At 55.4% G+C, this 20,078-nt stretch overlaps 3 protein-coding genes across 3 annotated transcripts in view; 1 reads left to right on the top strand and 2 right to left on the bottom strand.

The window, feature by feature from the left end:
* Positions 1–2,516: 2,516 nt before the first annotated feature.
* PIN1 (peptidylprolyl cis/trans isomerase, NIMA-interacting 1) lies at positions 2,517–9,831 on the bottom strand. Its single transcript, XM_068997937.1, has 4 exons — positions 9,774–9,831; positions 6,700–6,894; positions 4,804–4,914; positions 2,517–3,643 (listed from the first exon to the last, which is right to left on the bottom strand). Exons 1-4 carry the CDS (start codon positions 9,829–9,831, stop codon positions 3,534–3,536), a joined length of 474 nt encoding a protein of 157 aa, XP_068854038.1. The 3' UTR covers positions 2,517–3,533.
* Positions 9,832–14,071: 4,240 nt separating this feature from the next.
* On the bottom strand, positions 14,072–14,746 carry LOC138100134 (uncharacterized PE-PGRS family protein PE_PGRS20-like). The gene has a single exon (XM_068997858.1). It carries the CDS (start codon positions 14,744–14,746, stop codon positions 14,072–14,074), a length of 675 nt encoding a protein of 224 aa, XP_068853959.1.
* Positions 14,747–15,400: 654 nt separating this feature from the next.
* Positions 15,401–20,078, top strand: part of LOC138100133 (LIM homeobox transcription factor 1-alpha-like) — a 33,040-nt gene continuing 28,362 nt past the window's right edge. Inside the window, exons 1-2 of the mRNA XM_068997857.1 lie at positions 15,401–15,460; positions 16,721–16,786. Of these exons, the coding sequence (XP_068853958.1) occupies positions 16,729–16,786 (58 nt within the window). The 5' untranslated portion in view covers positions 15,401–15,460; positions 16,721–16,728. The remainder of the gene's footprint in view (positions 15,461–16,720; positions 16,787–20,078) is intronic.

Below are 20,078 nucleotides of genomic sequence, written 5' to 3'. Positions count from 1 at the left end.
TCGTTCCCAATTTCCCGGGAATTCACCCCAAAACCAAAAAAAAAACCCAACCCAAAAGCGGCGTTTTTGAAGTCTGGAAGTCCAAGCGACGGAGCCGGGAAATTCCCGGGATCAATCCGGACGGACGCCGGGAAGGGACAGAGGGACGCTGCCCCTCCCCCCCGCCCCGGGAGCTGCCTCAGTTTGGTATTAATGAATGAATCGTTAATTAACGAATGGCTTCAATCAAGCGGTTCTGCGCCAGCCCGGAGCCGTCGGATCGGGAGCGTTCTTTGGGGAGGAAGGAGCGGGAATGAGTTAAATAAACATGCACGGGGTGGGGGAGGGGCCTGTCCCGGCAGCAGAGGCGCGGCACCTTCAGCGGCATCGGCATCATCGTTGTCATCGTCATCGTTGTCAGCGTTGTCATCGTCATCATCGTCATCTTCATTGTCGTTGTCGTCATTGTCATCATCATCACCGTCATCATCATCGTCATGGTTGTCATCGTCATGGTTCTCAGTGTTGTCATCGTCATCGTTGTCGTCGTCATCATCATCACCGTCATCATCATCGTCATCATCGTCATCGTTGTCATTGTCATGGTTGTCAGCGTCATCATTGTCATCGTCATCATCGTTGTCATCATTGTCATTGTCATTGTCGTGGTCATCGTCATCATCATCACTGTCATCATCGTCATCATCATCATCATCGTCATCATCATCGTCATCGTTATGGTTGTCATCATCATCATCATCATTGTCATCATCATTGTCATCGTTATGGTTGTCAGCGTCATCGCCATTGTCATCGTCATCATCATCACTATCATCGCCGTCATCATCGTCACTGTCATCATCATTGCCATCATCGTCATTGTCATTGTCGTCATCGTCACTGTCATTGTTGGCCATGGTCATCGTTGGGTGTTGTCATCGTCATCATGGTTGTCAATGGCATCACTGGCATCGGCATCGTCGTCATTGTCATCATCATCGTCGTCATCGTTATCACTGTCATCGTTGGATGTTGTCATGGTCATCGTCATCATCGTCATTGTTGTCATTGTTGTCGTCGTCGTCATCGTCATCGTCATCGTCACTGTCATCATTGGTGGCCCATGGTCATCACTGGATGTTGTCATCGTCATCATCATCATCATTGTCATTGTCATCATCATCATCGTCAGCGGTGTCGTTGGCGTCGTCATCATCGTTGGCATCGTCATCATTGTCACTGTCATCATTGTTGGCCCATGGTCATTGTTGGATGTCGTCATCATCATCGTCATCATCGTCATCATCATTGGGTGTTGTCGTCATCATTTGGGTCATCATTGTCGTCATTGTTGCCATTGTCACCATGGTCGTCATCGTCAACGTCACCATCATCACGGGTCATCGTTGTCGTCGTCATCGCTGGGTGTCGTCATCGTTGTCATCCTCATCACCGTCATCGTTGTCATCACTGGCCATCATCATCATCATCGTCATCATCACTGTTGGTCGCCCTCGTTGTCATCACCGTTGCCATCGTCGTCGTCTCCATCACTGCCATCGTCATCACCGCTGACCATCCTCATCGCTGGCATCCCCATCGGTGCCATCACTGGGTCATCCTCACTGTCGGCATCATCATCCTCATCGCCATCGTTGGCCGCTGCCATCCTTGGCATCTTCATCGTCATCGCTGTCGTCATCGTTGGGCATCGTCATCATCGTCATCGTTGGGCATCGTCATCATCGTCATCGTTGGGCGTCGTCATCGTTGGGCATCGTCATCGTTGGGCATCGTCATCGTCGTCATCGTTGGGCATCGTCATCGTTGGGCATCGTCATCGTCGTCATTGTTGGGCATCGTCATCGGTGGCCATCGTCATTGTTGGGCATCGTCATCGTCATCACCGTTGGCCATCGTCATCATTGGCCATCATCATCGTTGGCCATCGTCGCCACGGCCGCTGTGGGTGCTGCATTCCCTGGAGCCGGGAACGCCGGGAACGCCGGGAGTGCCGGGAACGCCGGGAGTGCCGGGAGCCGGCTCCGGCCGCTCCGCCATTCCCAAAGACCGCGGGAATTCCCCTTTTGTTTTCCCGCCCGTTGCGGGGCCGAGCGGGAGCGCGCGGAGCGACGGAGCGTCCGTGGGATCGGGGGCGGGGCCTGGAGCTCGTGGTGGGGAGCGCGGGGCGGGATTCCCGTGGATTCCGTGGATTCCTGAGGATTTCCGGGGATTTCCAGGGATTTCGGTGAATTTCCATGGAGCCCCATGGATTCCTGAGGATTTCCATGGATTTCGGTGGATTTCCATGGATTCCTGCGGATTCCTGAGGATTCCTATGGATTCCTGCAAATTCCTGTGGATTTCCATGGATTCTCATGGATTTCCATGAATTCCCATGGATTTCCATGAATTCCCGTGGATTTCCATGGATTCCTGCGGATTTCCGTGAATTCCCGTGGATTTCCACCAATTTCCAAGGATTCCCGTGGATTCTGGTGAATTTCCATGGATTTCGGGGGATTCCTGAGGATTTCCACCGATTCCCGTGGATTCCTGCAAATCCCCGTGGATTCCCACGGATTCCCGAGGGTTTCCATGAATTCCCACAGATTCCTGAGGATTTCCATGGATTCCCATGGATTCCCAAGGATTCCCAAGAATTTCCATGGATTCCCATGGATTCCCAAGGATTCCTGTGGATTCCCATGGATTTCCATGGATTCTCCTGGGTTTTGGTGAATTCCCATGGATTCCCACGGATTCCCGAGGATTCTCAAGAATTTCCATGGATTTCCATGAATTTCCATGGATTCCCATGAATTCCCAGATTCCTGAGGATTTCCATGGATTCCTGTGGATTTCCATGGATTCCCATGGATTCCTGAGAATTCCCAAGAACTTCCGTGGATTTCCATGAATTTTCATGGATTCCCACGGATTCCTGTGGATTCCCATGGATTTCCATGGATTCTCCTGGGTTTTGGTGAATTCCCATGGATTCCTGTGGATTTCCATGAATTTCCATGAATTCCCATGGATTCCCATGGATTCCCAAGAATTTCCATGGATTCCCATAAATTTCCTTGAATTCCCATGGATTCCCGAGGATTTCCATGAATTCCTGTGGATTTCCATGGATTCTCCTGGGTTTTGGTGAATTCCCACAGATTCCTGTGGATTCCCATGAATTCCCGAGGATTCCCAAGAATTCCCATGGATTCCCACAGATTCCCGAGGATTCCCATGCATTTCCATGAATTTCCATGGATTCCCATGAATTCCCATGGATTCCCACGGATTCCCGAGCATTCCCATGGATTTCCATGAATTCCCATGGATTTCCATGAATTTCTATGGATTCCCATGAATTCCCGTGGGTTTTGGTGAATTCCCACGGATTCCCACGGATTCCCACAGATTCCCACACACTCCCGTGGATCCCCGAGACTTTCCCGCGGATTCCTGAGGATTCCCACGAATTCCCACAGATTCCCCCGGATTCCCCGGGAATTCCCCGGCACTTCCCGCCCTCTCGGGCCCCCCAAGGCACTTCACTCCGTGCGGAGGATGATGTGGATCCCGGATTCCGTGAAAACGGGGCCGCTCATCTCCCCGGCCCTCAGCGCGAACGAGGCGTCCTCGAAGGGCTTCTGCATCTGCCCTGCGGAGCACAAGGCGGAATTCCCGTCAAAAACCCGGATTTGGGACATTTCCCGCCAAAAAATAATCCGGGATTTGAAGGGGAGACGTTGATTCCCAGAGTTGGTTCCAGCGGGTCGATCCCAGCTGGAATTTTGGGGGATTTTGGGAGGTTTTTTGGGGGATTTTGGGAGATTTTGGGGGATTTTGGGGGGATTTTGGGATCATAAAGTGCTCGGAGAGGGTTGGATCCCGAAAAAAGAAGGAGCACAAGGCAGAATTCCCATAAAAACCCGGATTTGGGACATTTCCCGCCAAAAAATAATCCGGGATTTGAAGGGGAGACGTTGATTCCCAGAGTTGGTTCCAGCGGGTCAATCCCAGCTGGAATTTTGGGGGATTTTGGGAGGTTTTTTGGGGGATTTTGGGAGATTTTGGGGGATTTTGGGATCATAAAGTGCTCGGAGAGGGTTGGATCCTGAAAAAAGAAGGAGCACAAGGCAGAATTCCCATAAAAACCCGGATTTGGGGTATTTCCCACCAAAAAAATCCCGGGATTTGAAGAGGAGAAGTTGATTCCCAGAGTTGGCTCCAGCGGGTCAATCCCAGCTGGAATTTTGGGGGATTTTGGGAGGTTTTGGGGGGTTTTGGGGGATTTTTGGGGGTTTTGGGATCATAAAGTGCTCAGAGAGGGTTGGATCCCAAAAAAAGAAGGAGCACGAGCCAAAATTCCCATAAAAAACCCGGATTTGGGAATTTCCCACCAAAAAAACCCCGGGATTTGAAGGGGAAACGTTGATTCCCAGAGTTGGTTCCAGCGGGTTGATCCCAGCTGGAATTTTGGGGGGTTTTGGTGGATTTTGGGGGGTTTTGGGGGGGTTTTGGGATCATAAAGTGCTCAGAGAGGGCTGGATCCCAAAAAAAGGAGCATGAGCTGAAATTCCCATAAAAAACCCGGATTTGGGCATTTCCTAGGGAACAAATCCCATAAAATCGGGGTTTTTTTTTGGGATGAATCCCTGGAATTGATGGATTTGTGGTTTTTTTGGGATGAATCCCTGGAACTGATGGATTTGGGGGATTTTTTGGGATGAATCCCTGGAACTGATGGATTTGTGGGTTTTTTGGGATGAATCCCTGGAATTGATGGATTTGGGGTTTTTTTTGGGATGAATCCCTCACCTCTCCCAAAAGCTCCCAGGTCCCCTCCGGCCTTGGCCGAGCTGCAGTCGCTGAACTGAGAAGCCAAAGACTCAAAATCCTCCTCTCCTGATTTGATCTTCTGGATGTATCCTGGAAAAACGTGGGAAAAACCCCCAGGTCAGGGCCAAGAACCATCCCAGGAATTCCCTGGAAACCTCAAATCCCATGGGAAAGGAGACAGAGCCCCCAACATCCCAAAAATCGCCAGTCCTGAGGGGGTTTGCCCCCCAAAAAATGCTATTCCCAAGGTTTTCCCCCAAAAATCACCATTCCCAAGGGTTTTCTTCCCAAAAATCCCCATTCCCAAGGTTTTCCCCCCAAAAATCCCCATTTCCAAAGCTTTTTCCCCAAAAAACCCCACAATTCCCAGGGTTTTCCCCCCAAAAATCCCCATTTCCAAAGCTTTTTCCCCAAAAACCCCACAATTCCCAGGGTTTTTCTCCAAAAATCCCCATTCCCAGAATTTTTTCCCAAAAAAAACACAATTCCCAAGGTTTTTCCCCCCAAAAATCCCCATTTCCAAAGCTTTTTCCCCAAAAAAACCCCACAATTCCCAGGGTTTTTCCCAAAAAATCCCCATTCCCAAGGTTTTTCCCCCAAAAAATCCCCTTTCCCAGGATTTTTCCCCAAAGCAGCCATTTCAGGGAGGGATTTTTTTCCCTCCAAAAATGGGGAAAATCCTTCCAGGGAGGGAATTTTGGGATGAATCCCGGGATCGCCCCCGAGGAGCTCCGAAGTCTCCGAATATTTTTGTGCATAAAAAGACACAAATCAGACCCAAACACAGAGATAAAACCCCCCAAAAACCCCACATCCCAATGATCCCAATGACCCCAAACCCCCTGGAATTCCTGGAATTCCCAAAATTCCCTCCTGGAATTCCCCATCGCCACTGACGGGCTCCAAACTCCATTATTCCCACATATCAATAAACACAAACCACACACAAACACAGGGATCGAACCCCACAAAAAACCGCACAAAAACCCCACAAAAACCCCACATCCCAATAATCCCAAACTCCCTGGAATTCCCAGAATTCCCGGAATTCCCTCCTGGAATCCCTCATCACTACTAAGGAGCTCCAAACTCCATTATTCCCATCTACTTCCACACACAAACAAATCCAAACCACACACAAACACCCCCCAAAAACCTCCCAAAACCCCCAAAAAACCCCCCAAAACCCCCCCATCCCAACGCTCCCAACACTCCCAAACCCCTCAGAATTCCCCAAATTCCTGGAATTCCCTCCTGGAATCCCTCATCACTACTGAGCAGCTCCAAACTCCATTATTCCCATCTACTTCCATACACAAACAAACCCAAACCACACATAAACACATGGATCGAACCCCACAAAAACCCCCACAAAACCCCCACAAAAACCCACAAAAACCCACATCCCAATGATCCCAACGCTCCCAAACTCCCCGGAATTCCCGGCATTCCCAGGATTCCCTCCTGGAATTCCTCATCGCCACTGAGGAGCTCCAAACTCCATTATTCCCATCTATTCCCACGTATCAATGAGCACAAACCACACACAAACACAGGGATCAAACCCCACAAAAACCCCCCAAAAAACCCCACAAAACCCCCCCATCCCAACACTCCCAACTCTCCCAAACCCCTCAGAACTCCCAAAATTCCCGGAATTCCCTCCTGGAATTCCCCATCGCCACTGACGGGCTCCGAACTCCATTATTCCCACGTATCAATGAGCACAAACCACACACAAACACAGGGATCGAACCCCACAAAAACCCCCCAAAAAACCCCAAACCCCCCCCACCCCAACGCTCCCAACCCCCCCAGAATCCCCCAAATCCCCCCCAAATCCCAACTCCCGGCACTGCCGGGGTCCCCGCTTGCCGTTGACGAGCTCCAGCGCCTCCTCCTTGGAGCGCGTGATGCGCTCCTGGCGCCAGCTGGACGGGCGGCGCGACTGGCGGTGCTTCACCAGCAGGTGCGAGCAGCGCACGCGGCCCGGCTCCGCCCGCGGGCCCGCCCCGCTCGGCCGCTCCCACTGGCTGGCGTTGGTCAGGTGGTTGAAGTAGTACACGCGTCCTGCGGGGTTATTGATCGGTTATTGGTTATTGATCGGGGATCGGTTCATCAAAGTCCGCGTAACTGACACCAAAACCCAGGTTATCCACCCCAAAACCCAGGTCAGTGACCCCAAAACCCAGGTTAATGACGTCACTAGATGGTGTTCATCAGGTGGTTGAAGTAGTACACGCGTCCTGCGGGGTTATTGATCGGTTATTGGTTATTGATCGGGGATCAGTTCATTGAAATCCAGCTTATCGACATCAAAAGCCAGGTTATCCACCCCAAAACCCAGGTTATCCACCCCAAAACCCAGGTTATGCACCCCAAAACCCAGGTTATCCACCCCAAAAATCTATTGATGGACCCCACTGCTTGGTGTTCATCAGGTGGTTGAAGTAGTACACGCGTCCTGCGGGGTTATTGATCGGTTATTGGTTATTGATCGGGGATCGGTTCATCAAAGTCCGTGTAATTGACGCCAAAACCCAGGTTATCCACCCCAAAACCCAGGTTATCCACCCCAAAACCCAGGTTATCCACCCCAAAAGCCAGGTTATTGACCCCAAAAGCCAGGTCAGTGACACCACAGGCTGCTGTTCACCAGGTGGTTGAAGTAGTACATGTGTCCTATAGAGTTATTGATTAATTATTGGTTATTGATTGGTGATCAGTTCATCAAAGTCTGCGTAACTGACACCAAAACCCAGGTTATCCACCCCAAAACCCAGGTTATCCACCCCAAAACCCAGGTTATCCACCCCAAAAGCCAGGTCAGTGACATCACTGGCTGGCGTTGGTCAGGTGGTTGAAGTAGTACACGCGTCCTGTGGGGTTATTGATCGGTTATTGGTTATTGATCGGGGATCAGTTCATCAAAGTCCGTGTAATTGACACCAAAACCCAGGTTATCCACCCCAAAACCCAGGTTATCCACCCCAAAAGCCAGGTTATCCACCCCAAAACCCAGGTTATTGACCCTAAAACCCAGGTTAATGACGTCACTAGATGGTGTTCATCAGGTGGTTGAAGTAGTACACGCGTCCTATAGAGTTATTGATCGGTTATTGGTTATTGATCGGGGATCAGTTCATCAAAGTCCGTGTAATTGACACCAAAAGCCAGGTTATCCACCCCAAAATCCAGATTATTGACCCCAAAACTCAGGTTAATGACGTCACTAGGTGGTGTTCATCAGGTGGTTGAAGTAGTACACGCGTCCTGCGGGGTTATTGATCGGTTATTGGTTATTGATCGGGGATCAGTTCATCGAAATCCAGCTTATCGACATCAAAACCCAGGTTATCCACCCCAAAACCCAGGTTATTGACCCCAAAACCCAGGTTATCCACCCCAAAAATCTATTGATGGACCCCACTGCTTGGTGTTCATCAGGTGGTTGAAGTAGTACACGCGTCCTGCGGGGTTATTGATTAATTATTGGTTATTGATCGGGGATCAGTTCATCAAAGTCTGCGTAACTGACACCAAAAGCCAGGTTATCCACCCCAAAACCCAGGTCAGTGACCCCAAAAACCAGGTTAATGACGTCACTAGATGGTGTTCATCAGGTGGTTGAAGTAGCACACCCTCCCTGAGGGGTTATTGATCACTTATTGGTTATTGATCAGTGATCGGGTATCGATTGGCATCAAAACCCAGCTTATTGACCCCAAACCCAGGTTATTGACCCCAAATCCAGGTTATTGACCCCAAACCCAGCTTATTGACCCCCCTGCCTCGCGTTCACCAGGTGATTGAAGTACTACACCCATCCTAGAGGCTATTGATCAATTATCGACCACCGATCAGTTATTGATTGACAACAAAAACCAACTTATTGACCCCAAACCCCAACTCGTGACCCCCGCAACCAGGCTGGGACCCCAAAACCCAACATCCTCACCCCAAAACCAGGGGCTTTTGCCCCCCGATAGGACTCTGGACCCCAAATCCACCTCCCTGCCCCCCAAAAATCGGCCCTGACCCCAAAAACCTCCCCAATCCTCAGCCCCTTCCTGCTGGGGGGGGACCCCTCCCCCAAATTCCCCCCTCTGAGGCGATGACCCCTCCCCCCAAAATCCCCTCACGGAGCTGCCCCCTCCCCAAAATCTCCTCAGAGAGGTGACCCCCCCCAAAATCCCCTCATAGAGCTGCCCCCTCCCCAAAATCCCCTCACAGAGGTGACCCCCCCCAAAATCCCCTCACGGAGCTGCCCCCTCCCCAAAATCCCCTCACGGAAGTGACCCCTCCCCAAAATCTCCTCACGGAGCTGCCCCCTCCCCAAAATCCCCTCACGGAAGTGACCCCTCCCCAAAATCTCCTCACGGAGCTGCCCCATCCCCAAAATCCCCTCACAGAGGTGACCCCTCCCCAAAATCCCCTCATGGAAGTGACCCCCCCCCAAAATCCCCCTCACGGAGCTCCCCCTCCCCAAAATCCCCTCATGGAGCTGCCCCCTCCCCAAAATCCCCCTCACAAAGGTGACCCCCCCCAAAATCCCCTCACGGAGCTGCCCCCTCCCCAAAATCCCCTCACGGAAGTGACCCCTCCCCAAAATCTCCTCACGGAGCTGCCCCATCCCCAAAATCCCCTCACAGAGATGACCCCCCCCCCCAAAATCCCCTCAGGGAGGTGACCCCTCCCCAAAATCCCCTCATGGAAGTGACCCATCCCCAAAATCCCCTCACGGAGGTGACCCCCTCCCCAACATCCCCTCACGGAGGTGACACCCCCCAAATCCCCCTCACGCAGCTCCTCCCCCCCCGCCCCCTCAGCCCCTCCAATGCCCAACACCGCCCACTCCTCCCACCTTTCCCACCGCCGCCATCCCCGCCGCCCTCTCCCCGCGTCTCCCCGGGCCCCCCCCCGGCGGCCCCCCGCCCTCAGGCCCTCACCGGAGCTGCGGCTCATGCGCTTCTCCCAACCCGCGGGCAGCTTCTCCTCCTCCGCCATCTTCCCTTCCCTGCGCCCGCCCTGCGCGGCCCGCCCCCGCCGGCGCGCGAGGGGGCGGGACTAACCCGCCTTTCCCGCCTTCTCATTGGTCAGCGGCGACACGGCGCCCTGATTCGCGTGCTCCCATTGGCGGAGCGGCCTGTCAATCATCCGCGTGGTGAAGCCGCCGAGCGCGCGGGAAGGGCGGGACGGTGGCCGCGCGAGGACAAAAATAAACGCGAACGAGCGGCAAAGCCGCAGCGCCGCCTCCCCCCGCCCGGTTCGGGGGTTGCGAGGTCCCGTTCCCGTCCCCACCGGAGCCACGGAACAACCGGAGACTCCAAAAGCAGCTTTATTATAAATAAACTCAACGCTCCAGAACGCGCACGGCCGGTTCAAAGCCTCAGCGTGGCGCCGGTTCGGTCACAGCGGGGAGTACCGGGGATGGGGAGGATAACGGGGCACACCGGGGGCACACCGGGGAGACACCGGGGAGACACCGGGGGCACACCGGCGGGACGCGGCAGCCGCTCCTGGTCGTTCATCCCTTCGTGGATCTCATTCGCACCAGGAATTAAGGACAAGGGGGGATTTTGGGAAGCGGGGCGAGGGGTGCGGACCCTTACCCGGGACCTCCGGAGCCTTCCCGGGACCCCTCAGGGGCCTCCCGGTGCCTCCGGAACCTCCCCCCGCACCCCCGGTACCTCCAGGCCGCCGGTGCGACGGAGGCCGGAAGTGACGCTGCGTTTCACAGGAAGTGACATCACGCCCATTCCGGTTGCCGGAAGCGTTGCCCGGCAACGGCGTTTTGTTGTTGGCAACGGCCAAGATGGCGGCAGGAGCGGCGCGGGCCCCTCCGCTGGCGGGTACTGGGGGTTACTGGGAGCCACTGGGAGGGCACTGGGGGGGTCGCTGGGGTTCCATGGGGGGCTCTGAGGGGCCGCCGCGGGGCACTGGGAGGGAGCTGGGAGTTACTGGGCGGGGGTCGTTGGGGTTCCATGCGGGGGCGGGGGGGGGCTCTGAGGGGTCACTGGGAGGGGAAAAATGGTGCCCGGAGCCGCCCTTTTTTTCCCGCCCTTTTTTTTCCCGCCCTTTTCCCGCCCCTCAGGGACTCGGCGCCATTTTGGGCCCTTTGGACCCCAAATCCTCCGGAATTCTGGCCGGGAATGCGGCCGGGAATGGCCCTGGTTCCCCCCCCTCCGCCCCCCGGCGATGAAATCCCAGGTCTCCGTGCCCCCGGAATGGCGGGATTTGTTCCCAAATCCTGGCCTTTTTTGGGGGTAATTCCCGATTTTTTCCGGTTTTCCAGGTTGGTTTCTTTCCGTATTTGGAGGCGGCCGCTCCGGGATTTTGAGGATTCGCCCCGGTTTTGATCCAGAGGGAGGAGGAAAATCCATGAAAATCCAACGATCCCAGTCCTGATCCCAATGATCCCAATCCCAATGATCCCACTGATCCCAATCCTGATCCAAGTGATCCCAATGATCCCGATCCCAATTATCCCAATAATCGCAATTATCCCGATCCCAATCCTGATCCCATTGATCCCAATTGCAATAATCCCAATGATCCTGATCCCAGTCCTGATCCCAATTATTTCCCATCCCAGTGATCCCGATCCCAATGATCCCAATGATCCCAATCCTGCTGATCCTGATCCCAATGATCCCAATCTTGATCCCAATCCTGATCCTGATCCCAATGATCCCAGTGATCCCAATGATCCCAATCCCGCCGATCCCGATCCCAGTCCTGATCCCAGTTATTCCCATCCCACTGATCCCAATCCCGATCCCAATGATCCCAACGATCCCAATAATCCCAATGATCCCAAAAATCCCAACAATCCCAATGATCCCAAAAATCCCAATGATCCCAACGATCCCAATGATCCCAGTCCCAATGATCCTAATCCCAATCCTGCGGATCCCGATCCCAATGATCCCAATGATCCCGATCCCAATCCCAGCAATCCCAACGATCCCGATCCCACGGATCCCTATCCCAACGATCCCAATCCTGATCCCAACGATCCCAATCCCAGCAATCCCAATGATCCCGATCCCAACGATCCCAACGATTCCAACGATCCTGATCCCACCAATCCCACAAATCCCGATCCCAACGATCCCAATCCCGATCCCAACGATCCCAATCCCAACGATCCCAATCCCGATCCCGCGGATCCCGATCCCGTAGCGGCTCCTGACGCCGCGCCCACGGAACGAGCGCTTCCGGCTCGGCCTCACGGAGCGGAATTCCGAGGGAAACCGGGAACGGCTCCACGGCACCGACGGCGGATCCGCCTTCAGGTGAGCCCAAATCCCGGGATTTCACCCCAAAATCGGAATTGGGATTTTTGGTGGGATTTTTTTTTTTAATTTTCCTGCAAAAATCCCCCAAATGTTGGGATTTTTTGGGGAATTTTGGGAATTTTTTCCTCAAAAATCCCCCAAATGTTGGGATTTTTTGGGGAATTTTCTCCTCCAAAAATGGCACAAAAATTGGGGTTTGGGGATTTCCCCTCCAAATTTGGGGATTTGGGAATTTTCCTCAAAACCCCCCCCCCCAAAATAGGAATTTCCTACAAAAAAGTCCTCCAAATATTGGGATTTTTTATGGAATTTCCCCCCCCTCAAAATTGGAATTTTGGGGAATTTCCTCCAAAAAAATCCCCCAAATATTGGAATTTTGGGAATTTCCTCCCAAGAAATGTCCCAAAAATCGGGATTTGGGGATTTTTCTCTCCCAAATTTGGGGATTTGGGGATTTTGGGATTGTTCCCCCCACAAATGCTGGCACTTGGGAATTTTCCTTCCTCCCAAAAAAAACCCCAAATACTGGAATTTTGGGATTTTTTCCCACCAAATATTGGGATTCCGGGGGTTTTCTCCCAAAAAATGCCCCCAAAATTGGAATTTGGGGAATTTCCTCCCAAAAAATGTCCCAAAAATTGGAATTTGGGGAATTTCCTCCCCGAAACAGCCCCAAAACCGGAGTTTTTTTCCGGAATTTTTTATTCCCAATCCCAATTTTTCCTGCCAGGTTTTGGAGGGAGGGGGAGCCCAGCAAGGGCGGGAATAACGAGGGCTGCTCGGGAATTTTTGGGAATAAATGAAGATTCCCGTTCTGGTTTGGGGTCTGGATCTGGAGGGAAATTTGGGATTTTCCGGAGTTTTCCTGAATTTTTTGGGGTGGTTCCGGGTTAGAAATTCCCGGGATTTGGGGGTGGTTTTTAGGGAAAACTCGCTGGGGGTTTCAGGGATTTGGGAATTGTGTCCGTCCCCTTCCCAATTTTCCAACTTTTCCTCCCAAAAACCTGAATTTCCCAAAGTTTTCCCTTTTTTTCCCCGTTTCGTTTGAATTCCCCGGGGAAAATTCCCGGGATTTTCGGGCGGAATTTGATGGGGGATTCAGGGATTTGGGAATTGGGTCTGTCCCCTCTGGATCCCCCAAATCCCCTCTGGATCCCCCAAATCCCCTCTGGATCCCCCCAAATTCCTTTGGGATCCCCCAAATTCCCTCTGGATCCCCCCAATCCCCTCTGGATCCCCCAAATCCTCTCTGGATCCCCCAAATCCCCTCTGGATCCCCCCAAATTCCTTTGGGATCCCCCAAATTCCCTCTGGATCCCCCAAATCCCGTCTGGATCCCCCCAAATCCTCTCTGGATCCCCCAAATCCCCTCTGGATCCCCCCAATCCCCTCTGGATCCCCCAAATTCCTTTGGGATCCCCCAAATCCCCTCTGGATCCCCCAGATTCCCCCCAACTTTCCCGGGAAAAGTGGGAGGGTGGATCCCGGTTTTTGGGGGATCCCGGTTTTTGGGGACCCTGGTTTTTTGGGGATCCCAGTTTTGGGGGGGATCCCGGTTTTGGGATCACTCCCGGTTTTTGGGGGGTCCCCACATAAGGACGGGACCCCATTTTGGGGGGGGTCCGCACCGGATTTGGGGGGGCGGGTCCCGGTTTTTGGGGTCACTCCCCGTTCTTGGGGTCGCTGCCATTTTTTTGGGGTCACTCCTGGTTTTGGGGGGGGGGGATCCCGGTTTTTGGGGTCACTCCCGGTTTTTAGGGGCGGTTCCCGGTTTTTTGGGGTCACTCCCGGTTTTTTGGGGTCACTCCCGGTTTTTGGGGGCGGTTCCCGGTTTTTTTGGGGTCACTCCCGTTTTTTGGGGTCACTCCCGGTTTTTGGGGGCGGTTCCCGGTTTTTTGGGGGTCACTCCCGGTTTGTTTGGGGGGTCTGACGGGGGTTCCCCCTGTTCACCGGCAACTCCCGGGGCCGCTCCCGCCCTCCCCGTGCGCGCCCCCGGCCCCTCCCACGGGAGCGCGCGCGGGCGGGGGCTGCGCCAGCACCGGGGCCGCTCCGCTCGTCCCGGTGGCCCCGTCCCGATCCCGGTGGCCCCATCCCGGTGTCCCCATCCCGATCCCGGTGGCCCCGTCCCGATCCCGGTGGCCCCATCCCGGTGGCCCCTTCCCGATCCCGGTGGCCCCGTCCTGATCCCGGTGGCCCCATCCCGGTGTCCCCATCTCGATCCCGGTGGCCCCGTCCCGATCCCGGTGGCCCCATCCCGGTGTCCCCATCCCGATCCCGGTGTCCCCATCCCGGTGTCCCCATCCCCATCCCGGTGGCCCCGTCCTGATCCCGGTGGCCCCGTCCTGATCCCGGTGGCCCCATCCCGGTGGCCCCATCCCGATCCCGGTGGCCCCGTCCCCATCCCGGTGGCCCCATCCCGGTGGCCCCATCCCGATCCCGGTGGCCCCGTCCCCATCCCGGTGGCCCCGTCCCCATCCCGGTGTTCCCATCTCGATCCCGGTGTCCCGATCCCCATCCGGGTCCCGGTGTCCCCATCCCGATCCCGGTGGCCCCGTCCCCATCCCGGTGGCCCCGTCCCCATCCCGGTGTCCCGATCCCCATCCGGGTCCTGGTATCCCCATCTCGATCCCGGTGGCCCCATCCCCATCCCGGTGTCCCCATCCCGATCCCGGTGTCCCCCTCCCCATCCCGGTGGCCCCATCCCGGTGTCCCCATCTCGATCCCGGTATCCCCATCCGGGTCCTGGTGTCCCCATCCCCATCCCGGTGTCCCCCTCCCCATCCCGGTGTCCCCATCCCGGTGTCCCCCTCCCGGTGTCCCCCTCCCGGTGGCCCCATCCCCATCCCGGTGTCCCCATCCCGATCCCGGTGGCCCCATCCCGATCCCGGTGTCCCCATCCCGGTGTCCCCATCCCGGTGTCCCCATCCCGATCCCGGTGGCCCCATCCCGATCCCGGTGTCCCCATCCCGGTGTCCCCATCCCGGTGTCCCCATCCCCATCCCGGTGTCCCCATCCCGGTGTCCCCATCCCGGTGTCGCCATCCCCATCCCGGTGTCCCCCTCCCGGTGTCGCCGCCGCGGTCCCGGTGAGTGCCACGCGCGGACGGCGCGGGCGGGGGCGGCACCGGGGCTCTCCTCGGGGCCGCCGTGTCCCGACAGTGGCGACTGGGAGGAACAGCGCGGCCAGGAGCGAGCCCGGCAGCGGCACCGGGGGCGGTTCCGTGGCTGCTCGGGAGCACCGGGAGGAGCCGCGGGAGGAGCCCGGGGAGGCACCGGGGAGGCACCGGGGCTTCACCGCTTCTCCCTGGCTCCGGTGCTTTCCCGGTTTCTTCACAGGTTTTCCCGGTCTCTTCCCGGTTTTTCTCCCCCTCCGCTCCCGGTCTCTTCCCGACTCTCCCCCGCTCCGCTCCCGGTGCTTTCCCGATTTTCCCCCTCTCCGCTCCCGGTCTCTTCCCGGTTTTTCCCCCTCTCCGCTCCCGGTGCTTCCCCGGTTTTTCCCCCTCTCCGCTCCTGGTCTCTTCCCGACTCTCCCCCCCTCCGCTCCCGGTGCTTTCCCGATTTTCCCCCTCTCCGCTCCCGGTCTCTTCCCGGTTTTTCCCCCTCTCCGCTCCCGGTCTCTTCCCGGTTTTTCCCCCTCTCCGCTCCCGGTGCTTCCCCGGTTTTTCCCCCTCTCTGCTCCCGGTCTCTTCCCGACTCTCCCCCCTCCGCTCCCGGTGCTTTCCCGATTCTCCCCCTCTCCGCTCCCGGTCTCTTCCCGGTTTTTCCCCCTCTCCGCTCCTGGTCTCTTCCCGACTCTCCCCCCCTCCGCTCCCGGTGCTTTCCCGGTTTTCCTCCGCTCCATTCTCGCTCCGCTCCCGGTCTCTTCCCGATTTTTCTCCCCCTCTTCTCCCGGTCTCTTCCCGGTTTTTCCCCCTCTCCTCTCCCGGTCTCTTCCCGACTCTCCCCTCTCCGCTCCCGATCTCTTCCCGGTTTTTCCCCCTCTCCGCTCTCGGTTGCTTTCCCGATTTTCTCTCCCTCCGCTCCCGGTCTCTTCCCGGTTTTTCCCTCCCTCCGCTCCCGGTCTCTTCCCGACTCTCCCCGCCTCCGCTCCCGGTGCTTTCCCGGTTTTCCTCCGCTCCATTCTCGCTCCGCTCCCGGTCTCTTCCCGATTTTTCTCCTCTCCTCTCCCGGTCTCTTCCCGGCTTTCCCCCTCTCCTCTCCCGGTCTCTTCCCGGTTTTCCCCCTCTCCGCTCCCGGTCTCTTCCCGGCTTTCCCTCTCTCCTCTCCCGGTCTCTTCCCGGTTTTCCCCCTCTCCTCTCCCGTTGCTTTCCCGGTTTTCCCCCGCTCCATCCCCGCTGGATTTCCCGATCCTTTCCCCGTCCATTCCCGGGCTCTTCCCGCTCCAATCCCGCTCCGCTCCCGGGGATTTCTCGGTTCCCTCCCGCTCCATTCCCGGTCTTTCCCCTTCTCCCTTCCCGCTTCTCCCCCGCTCCCATCCCGGTCTCTTCCCGGTCCTTCCCCTCTCCAATCCCGGTCCTTCCCCGCTCCAATCCCGGTTTTTCCCCGCTCCCATCCCGGTCTCTTCCCGGTTTTCCCGACGTTTCCTCTCCCCCGCAGCCGCCGGGATGAAGCCGGAGGAAGCTCCGTCCTGCCGGGAGCAGGGAACGCCGCTCCTGGGATTCGGTGAGTGCCGGGAGTACCGGGAATAACAGCGGGAGATTCCCAGCTTTTCAGAATCCCGGGATTTTCCCCCGTCCGCAACTTCCAGCGGGATCGCGGCCCCGCCCGCGCCTCCCGAAATCCCCGAAATTCCCTCCTCGCATCCCGAAATTCCAGCCCGCATCCCGAAATTCCCCCTCGGATCCCGAATTTCCCCCTCGGATCCCGAAAATTCCCTCCCCGCGATCCCGAAAATTCCCTCCCCGCGGTCCCGATTTTCCCTCCCGGATCCCGATTTTCCCCCTCGGATCCCGAAAATTCCCTCCCCGCGGTCCGGAAATTCCCCCTCGGATCCCCAAATTCCCTCCCCGCCATCCCGATTTTCCCTCCCGGATCCCCAAATTCCCTCCCCGCCATCCCGATTTTCCCTCCCGGATCCCCAAATTCCCTCCCCGCCATCCCGATTTTCCCTCCCGGATCCCGATTTTCCCTCCCGGATCCCCAAATTCCCTCCCCGCCATCCCCACCCCCCGACCCCTCTGGAAAATCCCTTTGGAGCCCGCGGGTTTTTTCCCGATTTTCCCGGGTTTTGGGGTGCGGGCCCCTCTCCCGTGGGGGTTTCCCCGCTCCTGGGGAAGGGAAAATCTCGGGATAATCCCGGGAGAACCCCGGGCCGAGGCTCCCGAGCTGCTTCCCCCTCTTTTCTCCCGGCATTTCGGGATTTTTTTCCCAATCCCCGGGTCCCTTTCCCGTTTTTTTTCCCGCTGTTTCCCTCTTCATCCCGATTTTTTCCCCCCTGGTTCCAAACCTTCCCCTTTTCCCAACCCCGGTTTGTTTTTAGGCAGAATTCCCGTGGTTTTTTTGGTTTTCTTTCATTTTCCCCTCCTTTTCCCGGGCTGGAATCCAGGATTTTCCTGGGATTTTTCCCTGATCCCACATTCCCAGAGATCCCTGGAGATCCAGCCTCATTCCCCCTTCAATTATTCCCGGGTTTTCCCTCTTTAATTAAATGGGAATTGGGATTTCAATTCCCGGAATTTTCAACCCGCGGGCGGAGAGAAAAAAAACCCCCTTGGATTGGGAAAGATAAAAATCCATGGAAAACCTCGGGAATGGGAGAAAAATCCATGGAAAACCCGAATGATCCGGGTTTATCCCATTTCTTTTCCCCTTTCCCGATGATTCCAGGGATTTTGGGAAAGGGAAAATCGGGCTGGATCCTTTTTTTCTGTTTTTTTTTTTTTTTTTTTTTGGAAAAAACCTGGAATTTGGGATCATCCTTTGGAGCAGGAAAGTGGGAAAAAAATTCCCAGAACTTGGGGGGGGGGAAAGAAACCTCCCCCAACCCTGGGAAAGGTTGGGAATATTCCCGGAGAGGGGGAAAATCCCATTTTTTTTCTGGATTTGTGGCGGGTCGGGGCTCCCCCTTGGAATTTCGGGGTCCAGATTGGAGCTGGGATGGGAATTTGGGGCCGAATGAAATCCGGGATGGGAATTGTGGAGCCCAAATGAGCCCCGGGATCAAAAATTCCAACTGAACCCCGGGATCAAAAATTCCAAGTGAACCCCGGGATCAAAAATCCCAGATGAACCCCGGGATCAAAAATTCCAATTGAACCCCGGATCAAAAATTCCAACTGAACCCCGGGATCAAAAATTCCAATTTAACCCCGGGATCAAAAATTCCAACTGAACCCCGGGATCAAAAATCCCAGATGAACCCTGGGATCAAAAATTCCAATTGAACCCCGGGATCAAAAATTCCAATTTAACCCCGGGATCAAAAATTCCAATTGAACCCCGGGATCAAAAATTCCAATTTAACCCAGGGGATCAAAAATTCCAAGCGAACCCTGAGGATCAAAAATCCCAGATGAACCCCGGGATCAAAAATTCCAATTGAACCCCGGGATCAAAAATTCCAACTGAACCCCGGGATCAAAAATTCCAATTTAACCCAGGGGATCAAAAATTCCAAGCGAACCCTGGAATTAAAAATTCCAATTGAACCCCGGGATCAAAAATTCCAATTTAACCCCGAGATCAAAAATTCCAATTTAAGCCCGGGCTCGGGGGCTCCCGTTTTTCCCGGGATTTTTTTCCCGGGATTTTTTCCCGGGATTTTTTTCCCGGGATTTTCCGCCTCCATCGCCGGCATCCGGGGGAGGTTGGGGCCGGATTTTTCCCGGGATTCGGGCGGATGAAAAGCGGGAATGGCCTCGGCAAGGGGAGGAGGAGGAGGCGCTGCCAGGCCCGGCCCCTCCCCAGATCCCGATCGGAATTTTCCCCTCCCTCCCTCCCTCCCTCCTTTCCTTTGAGGAGCCGCCAGCGATGGAGGCCGGGATAAGGCCGGAGGGGGAGGAAAAAATTCCCGAAAATCCGGAGCGGCCAAAAAAAAAGCCCCGAATCCAGGGAAAAGGGAGCGGGATTCCTTCCCCAAAAAATCCCCCCCAAAAATCCCCCCCGATCCCGTGGGAAAGCGTTCCCGGCGCTCCGGGAATCCCTTTGGATTTCTGGGAGCTCCCCCTGGAATTCCTCCTCTCTGCAGCCCAGCTTTTCCCGAATTTCCCCATTTTCCCCACACATTCTCCTGGTTTTCCCCAAATTTCCCCGTTTTCCCCAAATTTCCCCGTTTTCTCCCAGAATTTCCCCGTTTTCCCCAAATTTCCCCGTTTTCCCCAAATTTCCCCGTTTCCCCACAAATTTCCCCATTTTCCCCTCAAATTTCCCCATTTCCCCCACAAATTTCCCCATTTTCTCCCCGAATTTCCCCATTTTCCCCCAAATTCTCCCATTTCCCTCCAGAATTCCCGTTTTTCCCAAAATTCTCCCATTTCCCCCCAAATTTCCCCGTTTTCCCCCAAATTCTCCCATTTTCTCCCCAAATTCTCCCATTTTCCCCCAAATTCTCCCATTTTCCCCCAGAATTCCCATTTTTTCTCCTGACCTCTCCCAAACCCCCCAGAATTCCCATTATTCCCCCCTGACCTCTCCCAATTTCCCCCCAAATTCTCCCGTTTTTCCCCAAATTCTCCCATTTTCCCCCCAAATTCTCCCATTATTTTCCCCCGACCTCTCCCAACCCCCCAGAATTCCTGTTTTTTTCCTGACCTCTGCCATTTCTCCCCAAATTCTCCCGTTTTTCCCCAAATTCTCCCATTATTCCCCCCAAACTCCCCTGTTTACCCCCAAAATTCCCATTATTTCTCCCCTGACCTCTCCCAACCCCCCCAAAATCCCCATTATCCCCCCCAAACTCCCCCAAACCCCCCTTTTCACCCCCCTGACCCCTCTCTCTCCCCATTTCCCCCCAATT

This window comes from Aphelocoma coerulescens, chromosome 30 (genome assembly GCF_041296385.1).
Source record: "Aphelocoma coerulescens isolate FSJ_1873_10779 chromosome 30, UR_Acoe_1.0, whole genome shotgun sequence".
In the NCBI taxonomy this organism is placed as follows: Eukaryota; Metazoa; Chordata; class Aves; order Passeriformes; family Corvidae; genus Aphelocoma; species Aphelocoma coerulescens.
This window is presented reverse-complemented; position numbering and strand designations above follow the sequence as displayed.

What these genes read in the sequence shown, in the direction of transcription:
- PIN1 (XM_068997937.1), bottom strand. Translation starts at nt 9,831, where the DNA reads ATGGCGGAGGAGGAGAAGCTGCCCGCGGGTTGGGAGAAGCGCATGAGC. An exon ending in GCGCATGAGCCGCAGCTCCG is followed by an intron (nt 6,895 to 9,773) that starts GTGAGGGCCTGA and finishes ATAACCCCGCAG; the next exon opens with GACGCGTGTACTACTTCAAC. An exon ending in GGCGCTGGAGCTCGTCAACG is followed by an intron (nt 4,915 to 6,699) that starts GCAAGCGGGGAC and finishes ACGTTTTTCCAG; the next exon opens with GATACATCCAGAAGATCAAA.
- LOC138100134 (XM_068997858.1), bottom strand. Translation starts at nt 14,746, where the DNA reads ATGGGGATACCAGGACCCGGATGGGGATCGGGACACCGGGATGGGGAC.